This window comes from Cyprinus carpio, chromosome A5, assembly GCF_018340385.1.
Source record: "Cyprinus carpio isolate SPL01 chromosome A5, ASM1834038v1, whole genome shotgun sequence".
In the NCBI taxonomy this organism is placed as follows: domain Eukaryota; kingdom Metazoa; phylum Chordata; class Actinopteri; order Cypriniformes; family Cyprinidae; genus Cyprinus; species Cyprinus carpio.
Genome location: NC_056576.1, coordinates 16697107 through 16714514, shown reverse-complemented (window position 1 = coordinate 16714514; position 17408 = coordinate 16697107). Strand labels below are relative to the sequence as shown.

Below are 17408 nucleotides of genomic sequence, written 5' to 3'. Positions count from 1 at the left end.
AATCCATATTACACATTTATCACACAACGTGTAATGCATGAGGAATGAATAAGGGTGTTTGTTTACTAAAATATGTCTATACATGTACGTGTATGTTTAATAATATAGGTATTTTAGTGCTGTCTGCAGAGCTGACCTTTAATGTCATGAGACACCTATGAATTCTGACTAGAATAGCATGTATCACATCAGTTTAACCAATCAGACAAAATTTTAAGGGCTTGTGAAATGTGCATGACTCTGTCAGATGTCAGAAAGTGGCTGCTTCGTTACGCTACAGATAGACGCCGAATCTACCCTCATAGTTAATCTGAATAATGCTGAGGGGAATCATATCTGGATTCAGGGAATCTATTCATTGTTTTGTTGCAAAACAATGCAAGACAAATGAGAACTGATGAAACATAATCACATCAAAGATCAAACCCACAGTCAAGCCCATAAAGAGGTAATAAACACAGCTTTATTTTATTTGTTGGTAATTGTTCATCAGGGTTTATATCAGATGCCGCAGTGGTGCCACATTTATTGGTATTTTATTCAGGTTGAACACACTAGAATCCTGATGGGTGGGTGAGTCAATTTATAGTCACCTCCTCCTTCATTGCCTCACCATTTTCCTTTAGTAATGGGGCGTCCATAACTGATGAACGAAATGAAGTGTGTAGCCACAGTCTCAACTAGGTGGTTAAATATCCCACCACTAACCAATAATTGACTGTGTCATAAAGTTCTATATACCTGCTGCTTTGAAGGTGTACCTGTAAAATGTGCAGCAGTGTGGCTATAAGCACCATTCACATATCAGTTTCAAAATACCAGTAAATTCTGTGACATCATTAACCAGAAATGGCCTCTAAACGGCTGCACCTCCTGGTGTTTTTGTAAACATGAAGGGGTGTGTGGTCAATGTTTTTGTTGATGTTTTACTTTAGACATCGTATTAGATGACTTTAGACATTTCCTTGACATCAGTAAACAGCGCAGAGTAAATGCATCATCTGCGACACAATGTTATGATTGGCCCAGTGTGGACGTCTTATGTCAGCGCATTCAGAACTCCTGTGCAGCGCTGCAGACAACTTCCATAACCCATAACCCACACATTGAATCTCTCGCTGTAGTTGATGTGTGCACACGCTCTTCCGGGAGAAGTGCCCATACAAAGAATTCTGCCCTTCATGATGTCATTATTCGAAACCGGAAGGAGTGTATTTGGCATAGAAATACTCCGTAATACGTACAACTCATATAGGTAATACGATTTTTTTTTTACTTTGGCCATGTTTAGCATGAGAATCCTACTCTTTAAAAGTGTAAATAACTCAGAAAGCATAAAATAGCATTAGACCCCTCCCCTTCAAAGTAATTTAATCCGCTGGTTTTAGCCAGGTTTCTGTCAAACTTAACACATCTAGGTTATGATCTGTGATCACAAAAAGCGACCTAATATTCATTAAGCCAAGCTTTATAATTTGTTTATCTGTACTATATCTGTTTTTTATTTTTTGAACATCAATTAAATTGACACCTTTAAATTGTTTTTTGTATTTGCTAGACAATTTATTTACAGACACAGTCTCTATAGTATGATATGAAGGAGTCTCTATGTGCTGAGAATTAACTGATGTGTGTAACAAATGTGTGTGTTCTCTCCCCAGGTGAATATCTCACTGGATGATGGGCGATCTCTGGGTTTGATGATCCGTGGAGGTGCTGAGTATGCTCTGGGCATCTATATCACCGGAGTGGACCGAGGGTCTGCTGCAGAGTACAGCGGACTAAAGGTAAAATATCTTGAGTCACAATTTGAGAACTTGAGAGCCTACTGTAACTTTATTACAATTATTGGTGCCTCAACTCACATGTGACCCAATTGTTTGAGACAAGTCCTTATTTCTATCTAAATTACACCCTAGTGTCTTTTATGGATGGGAGCAGTGTGCAGCAATTTGTTAATAAGGTTGCTAGAAGTCATCAGTCAATCAGTGATTCAGTCAGTCAGTGATTCATCAATGATGTCGCTGAACACAGCTCATTTACTGGGTGCAAAATTTACATGCCACCTGACACCTGACAGGAAAGTTAATCATGCTTGAAACTGCAAGTCATTGTGTTTTGACTGGAAATATACTTCACCTGTTTGCTTAAAACGAACACAAATGGTTTCAGACAGTATGGCATCTGATTTTATTTTTTTGAAAAGCCACAAGTGGCCAAAAGTGTTGCTGGGGTTCGGCTTGACTGCATTTAGTGTGTCTAATTAAATTTATGGTGTGAGTATATTGGTTGAGGTTCCCTCTGCCAAACAAAAAGATGTAGAAACAAAGCAGCGCTAAATCCAAAGCTGGCCTCATAAAAGATTGAGTGAGCTCTTAACATTTTGGCATCAATCCATGGACAGAAAGATGAAAGATATTTCCTCTTTCTCCAGTCAGCTGGAGAACAGGCCGGGTAGGCTTTCTGGAAAATATCACAAGCCTGTGTCTTCATCATAGCATCAGTCTGCTTTAATCTGTTGAGTTGAATTGTTTGAAATAATCAACCCTTTGTGTTTGATTTTTGAAATATTTATTTATTTTATTTCACATGACATTATTAGACTAGTCTTCCCCCTCAGTCTCTGTCTCTCTTTGTAACCTTTTGTGCTTGGGTTATTCAGTGGTTGGGCTTCAGCAACTACCTATGCCCCACAGAGAAAGATAAATATTTTACATCACATTTTTGGTAATGCAGCTCCGTGCTTCTGCATGTCCACAACCATACATTTGTATTCTTGTCACTTTGTTGCATTGCAAAAATATTAACAAAATGGTTGATTTGTAATTGTCTCATGTCAGGGCTGGTGTTTACTTGTGCTGGTGATAAAAAGTCAGACATTTCTTATCATAATTTGGCAGGATAGTGAGATGACATGACACTGAGTTTTGTAGACTTTATTCAGAATAGCGGTGAGAGAAGATTTTGTATATCTGGACTGAAATGACTAGGATCACTCATCTGAAGACATAAATGTGAAGATTTTGGACAGGGAGGAAACATGATTAGGAAAACATCTATAGACCAACAGGGTCAAGATTTAGTTGGTTAGCATGGCTGTTTGGTGGTATAGATGCTGCAACTACACCATCTGACTGTAGAGAGCATCTTTCTCCAATAACAACTATTCAAAAATTACATATATGCTGATATTTCATTGTATCATAGTCCTAGTAAATGTTTTACCAGTGGCCAGTTTCTTTTGGAGCGCTCTTAATAGCTGATAATGGATTTTTGGAGATGTTGTTCCTTGTCTGCTGTCTCAGACGTCACAGCTCAGGATAGTTGCAAGTGGTTTGGACTGTGTTTTTGTGGTACCATTAACTGATGATGATATTTTTCTCACTGTAAGTTGCTTTTTCTCAAGAGAAGAGTTTTTAAAATCAGGTCTGTGGACCCCCAGGAAGGTTATTATTATTATTATTATTATTATTATTATTATTAGCAGCAGCATCAGCAGTAGTAGTAGTAGTATATATTTCTTACTGTTATCATTACATTTTCATTCTTTCATTATCAGTGCAGTATAAAAGTAGATTTTTTTTTATTAATTTAATTGTCTATTTTAGCATTTGTACACTCTATAAATGGCTATATATTAAATATATTGGTATTTATTTACGTTACATTTATGTTACATTTTTGCATTTGTCAGGCAACAGACAGTGAGGTAAGAGAACATTTGGTTTGTGTTGTGTTTTAACACTGTCCTGAAGCAAAAATAACTTTTTATTAAGTTGACAGCACATATTTTTCCTACCCACTTTTGGCGATATGTTATAGCTATTTATTTGATACAGCAAAAATAGTAAGATTTTGAAATATGATTACAATTAAAAATAACTGTTTTACATTTTAATATACTTTAAAATGAAATTTAATATATTCATGTAATGGGTGATTTGCTGATTAGGTGCTCAAGTAAAATGTATTATTATCAACAATGCTGAAAAGAGTTTTTAGTGTTAATATTTTAGTGGAAACCGTGATAATTTTTTTTTAAAGGATTCTTTGATTAATAGAAATTTAAGAACAGCATTTGTTTGAAATAGAATATTTTAGTTTGTTTGTAACATTATAATTGTCTTGACTGTCATTTTTGACATTTTTGATATATTAAATTTAGCGAAAATGTCTAATTATATATAAATTGTGTGCGTGTGTAAAGTACAAAGCAGTATTCCTCAGTGAAGACCACATTTTCCACAAAGTTTTGGATCCTCCTACCTACCTAGCTCTTTTGCAGATAGGGCTTCTGGCAAAACTCCTGGCCTTTGAACTCATTCCATAATTCCTTTTTTCTGAACCACATTGCCCTTCAAGCAGCCGCCCCACCCTTTCTGAAAACCCCTTCTCTGTCTGCTGAACTCCAAGTCATGTCGATTAAACTTCATCTGCGCTGGAGGTAAAACTGACTGATGGCTCGGCATCTGTCCCATCTGTGTAGCTCAGCACTGGGCCTAATTAATGTCCGTTCCTCTTGGAGATGAGCTGGGCTCACCTGGATCTGTGTCAGACATCCATCAGACACATTTACCTGTGCCTCACCACTGCTGGTGTCCGGCGCAGCTGTAGATGACAGGTGGATGTGTGAGGCCCGCGCAGTGTGTTTGTATATTTAAGGAGTGGCCTGAATCCTGCCTGTGGTATAATAACTTTGTCTGAGTCTTTTATGATTGTTTCATTTAGACCCACCTGGAGAACACAAAAAGACAGCCAGAGGCATCTGAGGATGGAAATAGAGCTACAAAATGACCTAATGAGAAGCCTCACAAGAACTTATATGGGTCATGTCTATTAAAGTCCAGCACAGTTGAGTGCATAAAGCAAAACGAAGCAAGATATAACTTGCTTTCTTTTAATGGAGGCAGTTGCTTTATATACTGTATAACACATAGACCAGCCCCAAAATGTCTATGTCTACATTTTTACAATTAATTTTATCCAACTTGTCTAAAGGTCATTTTTAGTGGATGTATGAAGTCCCCTCAATTTCACAAACATTAAGTGATCTACCAGAGTTTTAGTCATACCATTTTACAATGGACACTAACATTTTAGAACTAGACAAACAAATCTTGATCCCACTGAATTTATTATAGGCCTATGTCAAAACTGCCATTTAAAATTTATGATATTCTGGATTCTTTTCAGTCTGGTTTTAGAGCAAAACATACTGTAGTACTGAGTCAGCTCTTTTAAGAGTAGTAAATGATCTCTTGTTATCTGCAGACACTAGTAACTGTACTATTCTCTTATTACTGGACCTGAGCGTGGCTTTTCGATACAGTAGATCACCGCATCCTGTTCAAAAGATTAAATCATGAGGTTGGCATTTGTGGTACTGCATTAAACTGGTTTGCATCGTATCTCACAAAAGGCAGCTTATCGGTGGAAATTGGTAAATTTTCATCAAGCTCAGTTCCCATCACTTGTGGAGTACCCTAGGGCTTAATTTTGGATCTAATTTTATTCTCCCTTTATTTGCTCCATCTTCGTTTTATATTTGAGTCTCATAAAGTTTCATACCACATTTACACAGATGACACTCAGCTTGAATTTCCTCTAAAATCATGTTCTGATTCAGTGTCCTCCTTGCTGGCCTGTTTACATCAAGAATTGGATGGAAAATAATTTCCTACAGTTGAATCAAAAAAAGACTGAAGTTATATTGTTTGGCCCTTCTTACCTTTTACATAATTTAAGACCTACTCTGGGCCCTTTTGAAGAAAACATCCGTGAAAAGGTTAAAATGCTGGGAGTTATTTTTGATCCTGAATTGAAATTTGACAAACAAATTAACTCTGTAGTCAGAGCCATTTTTTTGCAGCTTAAGGGGCTTCGCAAGCTGAAAAGTTTTCTCAGTTTTAATGATTTAGAGGTTGTTATTCATGCATTAATTTCAACCAGGCTGGATTACTGTAACGCTCTTTATCCTGGATTTAACCATTTACAATTGGTACAGAATGCTGCTGCTCGCTTTTTGACATGGACACAATAGAGGGAGCATATTACCCCTGCGTTAGTTTCACTTCACTGATTACCTGTTAAATTCAGAGTTGATTTTAAGGTTTTAGTTTTTGTATTTAAAGCACTTCATGGACTTGCCCCACTTTAAATTTCAGATCTTCTCCATTTCTATTCTCCTGTGAGAACACTTAGATAATCTTCTCAAAAGTTATTCATTGTCCCAAAATCTCATTTAAAAATCTAAAGGGAACAGAGCTTTTTCAGTTCTTGGTCCTACACTCTGAAACTCTTTGCCTTTATCCATCAGATCATCCCCTACGTTATCTTCTTTTAAATCATCTCTTAAAACATATATTTTTTTCAGGCTTTTGCTTGAAAATACTTTTTTGTTTTTGTTTCTGTTTGTTTCTTTGTTTGGTGATGTTTTGCATTACTTATCGTATTATTTAAATGCATTTGAACACGTTATGCATGTCTTGTTGTGTTTATTTTAATGTTTTGTCCTGTCAGCTGTTAACAATACTGCATATGCTCTTGTACATGTGTGTGCTACATATATAATGTTAGTGTTGATCATCCCCAAAGGATTAATAAAGTATAAAGTCATGTAGAGGGCTATTAGAGGAGAGTGGGATGGAGGGATGGCAGAGTGGTGGAGAAAGTGGTGTAATGGTGCAGAGGGTGGAGGAATAGTCAGGAAAGAATAAAGGGATGCAGAGCGCAGCAGTGCGTTGAAGAGTGTGATAAAGGGGAAGAAATGTTGGTAGAAGAATGCCAGTGGTTTTCCTTCTGTTAGTAAATGAAAGATCCTTGAGTTCCTGCAGCTTATAAATCACCCTCTCTCTCTCTCTCTCTCTCTCTCTCTCTCTCTCTCTCTCTCTCTCTCTCTCTCTTTCACTATCCCTCTCTCTACTCCAGTGAGTTATAGTGCGTTCTGGCTGCTGACTCCACTGCATGAAGAACATTTGCACATAGAGGAAGAAACAGACACACATCGATAACTTATCTCTCTTTATTATTTCTCCTTTGCTGAGGAGAACAAAAAGAGGGAATGGAAGTTTAGATTTGCACCAGTGATCAAAGAAATGTTGGGCAAACAAAAATCATGTTATGTCAATACGTTAATTTTGTTTTCTCCAGTGTAAGGAATGGGACCTTTTTTATGGAGGGTCCCTAAACTGTCAATGGGGACAATCTTCAAACTGAAGAGGACAATTCCTTCCTCCACACCGTAAAAGTCCTGGAATCTCTTATTCATTTCACAGAACATCCATCCATCATTTAGAACTTGTCTTGCTCAGACAAAAGCTGGCATGGTATTTTTTTATATAGATCTGATGAAAAAGTCTGTGTTCAGGTTTTCAGGAGTTTTAATGCATCACAGCCTTGAAATACATTAAATAATACACTGTCATACAAAAGACTCTGGAAAAACAAATGAACACTAAATAGTTACAGAAATGCTGTATTTAGTGCTGGCTTTGTCCCTGAAATGTAATCATTACTCCATATACAGTATTCCGGTCTCATCTGTATGTGGTATTTTTTAAATAATAGTTCAGCCATGAAAATTTTGTCAATATTCCCATGGAACAGAAAAGGAGAATTTTTCAAGAATGTTTCTTGAGTTTTTTTAGCAGCCGTTTATAGTGACCACATCTGTCAGTTGTTACAAAAATAGCAATGTACACATTTGGAACAACATTAGGGTGAGTAAATAATGATAGAAATTCAACTTTTGGGTAAACTAATGCATTTATGAAGTGATAATATTGAGATGTGAGATTATTTAGACACAGTAAAACAATAGTGTTATAGTCATTGATTGTTGTGCCACTGTGCTGAACAGTTCAGAGAGTTTTTCATGAATTATGTTCATTACATTGATTTGCAGAACACACCAATATTCTGCTATGGCTGAGTAGGTTTAATGAGAACAGATTGAGCTCTTTTATTTGTAGCTTGTAACTGAATAATTTCCAGTGAATGCTCCTCTTTCTCTTCAATGTCTACTCCCTCACTTCCTCTGTCAGTCTGTTACTGAGGGAATTTGGAAACGGGACAGATGATATTCATAACTGTCTATCTGCCACAGTTTGCAACAACAAATGCTCTGGCAATACAGATAAAATTATTTCATGTACAAATCATGCTAAAGGGACAGTTTATTTATCAGTTATCAGGCTTAATTTAAATCTCTACGTGTGAATTTGCTGTCAGCTCTTTCAAACAGGTTCCTGTGCTGCGTGGGCTCTGTGCTGTTGTGCTGTTGTGCCATGCATTGTTGCATTTCATTTTGTCTCATTTGGAGTGTCAGATCTCTGAAGTCTCTCTCTGTCTCCATATTTGTAGGTAGGGGATCAGATTCTGGAGGTCAATGGACGTAGTTTCCGGAGCATTTCTCATGATGAGGCAGTGCAGATCCTGAAGAATTCCCGCCACATGCTGATGACCATAAAGGATGTGGGGCGGCTGCCTCATGCGCGCACTGTGGTGGATGAGACCAAATGGATTCCCAGTGCACAGATCGCTGAGAGCTCGGCCAATAGCAACACCCAGAGGTGAAGATTCATTACACTTTTTCCAAAAGGTGAAATTTGAGCTCAGTCTGGGTTCTCACTTGAAAATGGAACTGTATCACCAATTGCAAACTATTACACTATTGGGCAACGTTGATTTGTTGGGCTGTTTTGGCTGAAAAAAATGCCATGTTTGATAAAGCGATAGTATGAATGTTTCCCCTAAATTCCTTAGGAGAAATAAATTACATAAAGACAGACAATTGTTGACAGACAATGAGAGTATACAGCCATAAAATTAATGTTGACGGCATAGACCAGATAATGGTTTTGGTTGAATTTTAATAAAAATGTTTGATTCATATTGTCTTTGATTTTTGAATGAAGTCTCAGAGTGTTTGAGATTGTTGAAATTAAAAGAGACATTTCTAGGTAGAACAATGTAGATATCCAAAAGAATGTGATTTTTCTTTCCTATAATATATATATGTATAATTATATTCTGAAACCTATAACCTATATCCAATATATGCTGATTCCCTTAGATTTGAGTTGCTTTCTTCTCTTGCATTCACTTTCATTTTGTTAAACCTGAAAAAAAGGCACTGTAATATAGTGATACTTGGTGGGGAAAAGGTTGCAATTTGTGATTGCAATATTAGGAGGTGAAATAACAATCAATGTGACTATTTCCTTCTACATGTTGAAATCTACTTTAAGAGTCACTCATTTTAATAGGTTATTATGAAATAAAATCATTTGAGCTAACACTGTTTAATGACCCCTTACCTAATGTAATTTAGACAATTATGTGGAAAATTAATTTGTTTCTTTCCATTACCGTAATAGCTTCACTTTATGCAATATTTCAGTATTCCTCTGAAATTCAGCTGTGGTCTCGCTCTTTTATTAAATTATTCTCAGGTCAGTAAATCCAGTCATATAAATAGTGGGTTTGAAAGAGAGCTTCTAAATATAGCAGTGAGATGATTTTAAACCTAATGCAGATGCTGTTGTTGGATGATGTGCCTTAGGCAGTGATGGTTGAAATGTATGTATGACATGCTAGTGGGATGACAGTAGCACTATGACTCACAGCAGGGACCTCGTCTCGCTTGCTCTCTCAATGGTCCAAATGGAAATGGGCTGATTAGGATCTCTGGAGGGTGTGCTCATTTCTAAAGTGCTCCCCTGGAAATCCAGCAAGGTGACTTTTAGTTCCACGCTTCATTAGTATTGTCTTCTAAGGTGCATTTTGATTTTCTTTTGTATCCACTACAAGTACCTGTCTCATGACAAGGGCACTGAATGATATGAAAATCAAATATTAGGTAAGGTACAATGTATAGCCAGTTGGCTTATTCAGGGTGATCAAGACCCTAATATGAAGCGTAAAACTTATTATTAGGTACTTGCCAAATAAACTGCTACTTGTACATGAAATATTGATTTGAAATGTTACTGCTCATAAAGTTTCTCCTACGAAAAATAGTCTATAATAATATAGAAAACCAATTTGCTTAGCAATGAGATGACACTGTACTAGTATTACAATATTAATTATTAATCTCCACTCTGAGTTACTTTTTTTCCCTGTTGATTAACCATTTTGAATCAATATGTGGCCAATTAGCTATTCTTTTGTTGATATGAAAAGAGGAACCATGGAGTGATAAGAGATGCGAAAGTATGGTGCCATGGACAACAGTTAAATATCTCACTACTTAATGACTCACTACTTAATGGACAACAGTTAAACATCTCACTACTTAATGACTCATTGAGATTGACCCTTTTAGAAACAAGTATTGCAGAGGGTCTTTTCATAATAAAAGTTGTCAGTTTATGTACTACTCATTTTATTAATTCCATTTTACTTAACAACATTTCTTTCTTTCTCTCCTTACAGTGTTCTGTCTGTTGATGTAGGAGCAGGAAGTTCAGGAAAGGTAAGGTACAAAATGCAATTTACATATACAAATGTGTTTGAATTGTTTAGATTTCATTCAAGCTTCCAGGGTTAAAGTTCTCTTTAATATGTCTAACCAAATGCCATTTTATGGTTTTCTTTCCAAGTAATGAGTCTAAGAAATAAGAATACAAAAAGCTGATATTAAGGTCAGTGTGATATTGAAAATAGGAATTTATTGGCTCCACATCATATTCTTTTGCTGTCTACCCACAGATTAAATCACTCAAGCTTTTTAGTGTGCAAATTGAGTAAACACTGCTATCTCAGAGTAAACACACTGTAATAGCAAAAAAAAAACAATATGTTTGTATTGTGTCTATGGCTGCTAACCGTTTGTGTGTGCCCATTACCACACATTGCACAGCCTATTGTGTTTGGAGGTTTTATCTGATAGTTGTTAAAGGATTGTCTTTGCACAGCTGTAAGGCTGTGATCTCTGCCTAACTCTAACACATCACTCAATTACTGAGTGCAAAAGACAGCTCTGTGCCGAGAGACGTCAAGCTGCTCTGATTGTGTGACGTGTCTGTCTCATCTGCTGAAGACAGGGAGGAACACTTGCATCCTGCTGGGCAAATCAAAGCTCTCTTAGGGCTTGAGTGGCCTTTTCTGAGCTGTGGAGCACACATGATGTTTATCCACATGGTTGGAGTTACAGTTTATCCAGGGTTACTAAAGAATTGTTAGAGTACCCTGTGGAAGAGAAGGCGACAGGGAAATTGCTGCATATGATTGTCACTTATTTAGTTTAATCTTCCAACCTAAAAATGAGCTTTTAAAATGAATTGCTTTGTTTACTGGGAATGATTATGGAGTTTGATGGCAGGTGCTTGTGTGTCCTTACCTCTTCTTGTAACACTCTTCTATTCCATTTCCCATTCCACACATTCCAAGTACTGTCAGAGGACTTTGGCACAAGTGCAGGATTTCTGTGACCCATTTGTTCAAAGTGGCCTTCAGGATTGGCAAGGATCTTCACTGAAGTAGTATTATAAATATATAGAGGGATGAGCCATTATCTGTAGCAGAGAAATAGAGGTGTCACTCAAGAGACCTGGAAATGCAGCCTCACTCACACAGTAGTGATGTTAAACAGAGATAATAAGCTTTTCACAGTCGTATTATGCTTATGGTTGTGCATATTACATTATGCTGTGGAGGAAGGTTATTTCTCAAACATTGTTGCCTTTTTTAGGGTTCTTGTGGTCATGCATGAAATATCTGGAAAATATCTGTGAAAACTACCTACGCCTTATTAAAAAATGCCAAGTTATTCGTAAATTAATAAAATAAATAAATCTGACAGTAATAACATCACCCGCACTGAAAAGCGCACATAGGAATGGCTGAGGAGGGTTGAAAATTGGAATGCCATGCACAGGGAGACAGGACCTAGGAATGTCCCATTTCCAGCAGTGGGGGAAGGCAAACAGTAAGGAGAAGAGGGCCATGATCCAGGAGGAAGTATGGAACCTGGAAGAGGAAGTGCTGCATTCAAGAGCTGTGGAGCTGGCATCACAGGGAGCCTTTACCAAATGGGATCTTCCAAAAAGGAAAATCACATGGGCAGATCTATGGAGGCTGGAACCTTTCCGCATTTCTTTCCTGCTACAGTCAGTGTATGACACACTACCAACCCCAACAAATTTGCACAAGTGGGGTCTGAGGGAGGACCCACTATGCAAGCTTTGTGGAGAGCAGGGCACCATGGCACACATATTGTCAGGGTGTAGAACAGCACTTACCAAGAAAGATACGGATGGTGCCATGTCACCATCATGCTCATAACATTAGCTAATTCCCTGGAGCAGGAAAGATGCAAGAAATGGCAAACATACAAGAAACCAACATCAATGATTAAGTTTGTGAGAGGAGGTGAAAAGCCACCAACTATAGCAACAACAAACAATGTATTACAAAAGGCCCAGGCTTAGGAGATGAGAGTAGATCTGGAAGGAATAATGCAGTTCCCCCAAGTAGCCCAGGCAGACCTAAGGCCAGATGTGTTGCTATGGTCTGACAAGGCAAAGAAGATTGTCTTTATTGAACCAGTCCCATGAAAATAAGGATGCCACCAAGCCTTCGAAAGGAAGAGTGCAAAATGTCAGGATCTTTTGCAAGACTTTCATGAGAAAGGGTGGCAAGCATGGCTGTTCCCAGTTGAGGTTGGCTGTAGAGGATTCCCAGCCAAGTCAGTATGGAGAATGTTCACAGCTATTGGACTAACAGGAAAGGAGAGGAAGATAGCAGTCTGCAGGATGGGGGAGACAGCAGAAAGAGCCCCTTGTTGGTTTTAAAACAGGAGAGAGAGCCAAAGCTGGAATCCTGGAGCAGAAGATGGGCAGTAATTTGGCCACCACTGCCAACCCACCAACAGGAGGGTGTTAGGGTTCAGGGTCAAAACACCCAAGGTGTTTGTAGCAGGTATAGCTCTTGAGATATTTTTGAAGAAAGGAAGTCATGTGTTTTTTTTTTTTTTAATATGTGCTTTTGTAGGTCAAACTGTTTTACTCTATTCATTTTAAACCTGCAATTCATTATTAAGCCAGAGTTATTAGTGTATCACATCAAAATGTGCAGTGTTGTGTTGGCAGGACAACAAAAGAGAACCAAATTTGAACATTCATCTAAAGCAGCATGGCTCATTTTGTCAGAGCACCTGCACGGACCACAAAACCACTGCTCTGACTCATATACCCCATGTTAACTATATACTGTAAAAAAATAAATTCTAATGTTGCATGGCAAACAATGTTAAACCTATGATGTTTTTCGGATAAATGTAGATTAAAAGCTTTTCTGAAATTAAGCCATTGATTTATCCAGAGCAGCCACTGTTTCCTCTCACAGTAATCAGCTAGTTTGTGGATTTTGTTTAGTTTGTGGATTGGAGACAAGGCATACTAATTCATTGTTACAGACGATTACAGTCAGAACTGCTTTAGGCTTACATAATTACATTTGAATGGCGACAGTAAACTGGATGCAGCGATCAATGCTGAAACATAAATTAAGCAATAATTTATTTGCTAATATATGGTCAATCCTTGTGCTAAAAAGGCAAATGGTGGCATCTATAATCTATGGAGTTTCAGAGCTAACATACAGTAGCTCACATCCTGTCCCCTCAAATTACACCTTGCTGAACACTATTGTGTGCCCAGAGTGCCAGTTTCCCCTCTCTGACATCAGAATGTTTACTGTTAACTACACTGTAAAATGTAAAATATTTTTTCAAGGTTGTAAATAAAATAAGGATTATTTCCCAAGAAAATATTCTACCCCAAAATTTCAATTTTAAAGTTAATTCAATGTGTTACTTGCATTTCTTAATTATTTGTGAAATTTATTAGCAATCTTCCATTAAAAAAAAGTGTGTCACACGGCTCCGGGGGGTGAACTAAGGCCTCCTGTAGTGAATCAATGCAATTTTGTAAGAAAAATATCCATATTCAAAACGTAATAATCACTTGTATCTAGCTTGTGCTCACTGTTGTGAAAGAACAGAACAGAAAGTGTGTCTGAACCCCGAACATTATCAGGGAGGCTATTCCAGAGTCTGGGTGCCAAATGCGAAAAAGCTCGACCTCCTTTAGTGGACTTTGCTATCCTAGGTACTACCAAATGTCCAGCGATTTGTGACCTTAGGGAGCATGATGGATTGTAGCGTGGTAGAAGACTAGTTAGGTATGCAGGAGCTAAACCATTAAGGGCCTTATAAGTAAGTAATAATATTTTGTAACTGATACGGAACTTAATAGGTAGCCAGTGCTAAGACTGTAAAATTGGTGTAAATTGGAGTTCAGGAGGCCTTGCTTCATGCCGTGAGACACTTTTTTGTGGAAGGGCGCTTTTTATTTCACTTCTTTTGGACTGAAGCAATGCAAATGATAAAATGACTGCAATGATAGAGCTTGAAAGATCAAACACAATTTTTAATATATCTCTGGATATATTATAACGACTGGATTTATCTGAAAGAAGAAAGTCATATACACCTAGGATGCCTCGGGGTGAACTAACACTTTAAGAATTAATACATTGTTTTTACAGAGAACAGCATCTCTCTCTTTGTCTGTGTCACTTACACATATTTTTATAGATTGTTTGATTGTCTAATGTGATTCATCAAATTATCATGAACAGAGAGGGTCTGTCTCATCTTCCTGTTCTTGACATAACTCCCTTAGTCCTGCATCCGTAATAGGTCATAACTAATGTCAGAAAACAAAGTCAGACCTGGTGTCATCAGCATCCATAGTCACTGCCTTTGCAATGTCCAGTACTTCATATAAATCACTATGACTCTTCGTATTTGAAGAACAGCTAGAAATTTCCCAGTTTAGCAATAGCCCATGGTGGAACTGTGACTGGTAATGTATGTATGTGGGAGATGAGTCTGTCATTAGGGTGCTTGTGTATGTGCATTTAAACTTGAGAGTTAAATTGGCAGAGACACTCTTATCTCGGGTTATTGATTAACGCAAGGGACAGTTTTAGTGATCAGGGCTGTGGATCAGCAATATCCAGGAAAAAGGGTAGTAATGAGGGATGGATGGTCCTTTCCAGACTCCTGGCATCAGGAGTCTAGGATCTTTGAGATAAAGTGCAAACCAGCTTGCCAAATGAAACCTGCTACTGTCCTTCAAGTGAAATGAGATTTTTCGGTTGATATGAATGTTTTAAATCTGCTGTATGATAATCTATTTGTACAAGCTATCAAGATTTTATTGCAAATTACATCTTTTCTCCTGGGCACAATTCAAACTTCTGGACTCAGAGCCTCATAAGATGAAAGTAAATCACCCTAAATGTGAATGTTTGATAATCTCCCCAAATGTTCCTTTGAACGATTTATCAAAAGTCTGTAAAGTATATCTCCACTATCATTCAAAAGTTTGGAGTCTGAAAGATTTTTTTGTGTTTTTCACCAAGGCTGCATTTATTTGATCAAAACATACAGTAAAACAGACAGTTTTAAATATTATTACAAAGTAAAATAACTGTTTTCAATTTTAATGCATTTTAAAATGTAATTTATTTCTGAGATGGCAAAGCTAAATTTTCAGTAGTTGTTGCAGTCTTCAGTGTCACGTGATCCTCTAGAAATCATTCTAATTGATTTTGCGTTCAAGAAGCTTTTATTCTTATGATTAATAGTAGTTGAAAACGGTCGTGCAGCTTAATGAAGTGTGAAAAGTGTGATTTTTTTAACTCATTTTTAAGAATAGAAAATAGAAATCCTTTGTAACATTACAAATATATTTTTACTGTATAAAATATTTTTACATTTTTGGCTGCTTAGGGTGTACAGCTATTGAAATATTTCTGTATAGTAATCAGCATGTGTTGAATAAACATGCACATTCTTTTCCCACTTCTCTTCTTCAAAAACATTTGCTTGCATGCTTTTCGGTTAGCATACACAGCATTCTTAAACATATTGTCATGCCAGTTTCTTTCTTTATAAATTCCTATTTGTTCTTCACTGTAATGTAGTGTAATGTAAAAACCTTGAAATTTGGGATCAAATCTGATTACATATGCATTTTATAAATGAGGCCCAGGTGTCAGGTACTCTAATAAGCTGTTAACATAAGCACTTCTACCTTGCAACTAATAGCCAACTCTTCTCAGTTATTTATACAGCAATCACACTGATTATGAGGTTAACCACGGTGTGAGGTGAGAAAGAAGGACATGTACTTTCTGATGGCAGCAGGCTGAAAACATGCTTTAGTTCTGTGTAAAACACTGAAAAGAGACACAACAATTTGATGAATTAGGCTGTCTGTGTTACAGTCATACACATTTCATACTGAATATTTTGAGTTTGATCATGAGCTGGTAATGAAGAACCAATGTAGAAGTCTGTACCATTGACCGTGTGTGAGTAGAGAAAGAGAATCGGAAAACCTTGAGAAAGGGATTTCTTTGTTATTCTTCAAATGAGAGCGTTCAAGGACAGATGAGACTGACTAGAAAAAAGTATTGATTTTACAAGCATACCACTTGCTTGTCAGAGCAAACCTGTCTCTTCTCTATCTGTCTCATTCTCATTCCCTGAACTCTTCCTGTTTCATATCTATTGCACTTTAATCAAGCTGTAGCACATACGGTACTTTTCTAAAATGTTAGGGTTAGTAATTTTATTTAATTTTATTTTTTATTTTATGTTTTTGAAAGAAGTCTCTTATGCTTGCCATGGCTTCATGTATTTGATTAAAAATTCAGTACAATAGAAACAGTAATATTATTATGATGTATTATTGCAATTTAAGATGATTTTTTACTTTTTTAAATACATTTAAAAATGTAATTGTTTTCCTGTGATGGATAGCAAAGCTAAATTTTCAGCTGTCTTCAGTGTCATATGATCCTTCAGAAATCATTGTAATATTACTATTATTAGGAATCATTGTGACTTTTGTGGAAACTGTGATACATTTTTCAGAATTCTCTGATGAATAGAAAGTTCAAAAGAACTGCATTTATTAGAATTTTTTTTTTTTTTTCATAACAATGTAAAAGTATTTTCTGTCACCTTCAATCAATTTAATGGACCCTTGTTGAATAAAAGTATTAATCTATTTGAAAAAAATCAAACTTTCAAACTCAAGTGTGTATTCATCTATCATAGACAGCATTCCTCTCACAAATACTGACATATGTAAGTGGTTCTTAAATGGGTTTCCTTCACGACTTTACATTGGACATTAGATGGCAACTGAATACAAACCAAAATTATTCAGTGTAAGTAAACAAAATTACTCTTACCTTTCGTAACATTAAAATGTAGTATCACCATGAACTTGACTAACAAGTTCAGATTATTTGTAAATTTTTAATAGTTTTAGTATTTGGTTTTAAAATGGTTTCAAAATGATTGAATTATCATAGTTTTACAA

The 17408-nt window shown here is 36.7% G+C and overlaps 1 protein-coding gene across 3 annotated transcripts in view; it reads left to right on the top strand.

Annotated features, from left to right (window-relative positions):
• LOC109053327 (whirlin-like) overlaps window positions 1–17408 on the top strand; it is a 55751-nt gene that overhangs the window by 29078 nt on the left and 9265 nt on the right. For all 3 annotated transcript variants that reach the window (XM_042755551.1, XM_042755545.1, XM_042755540.1), the window contains 3 exons: window positions 1662–1787; window positions 8362–8570; window positions 10438–10477. In XM_042755551.1, the coding sequence (XP_042611485.1) occupies window positions 1662–1787; window positions 8362–8570; window positions 10438–10477 (375 nt within the window). The remainder of the gene's footprint in view (window positions 1–1661; window positions 1788–8361; window positions 8571–10437; window positions 10478–17408) is intronic.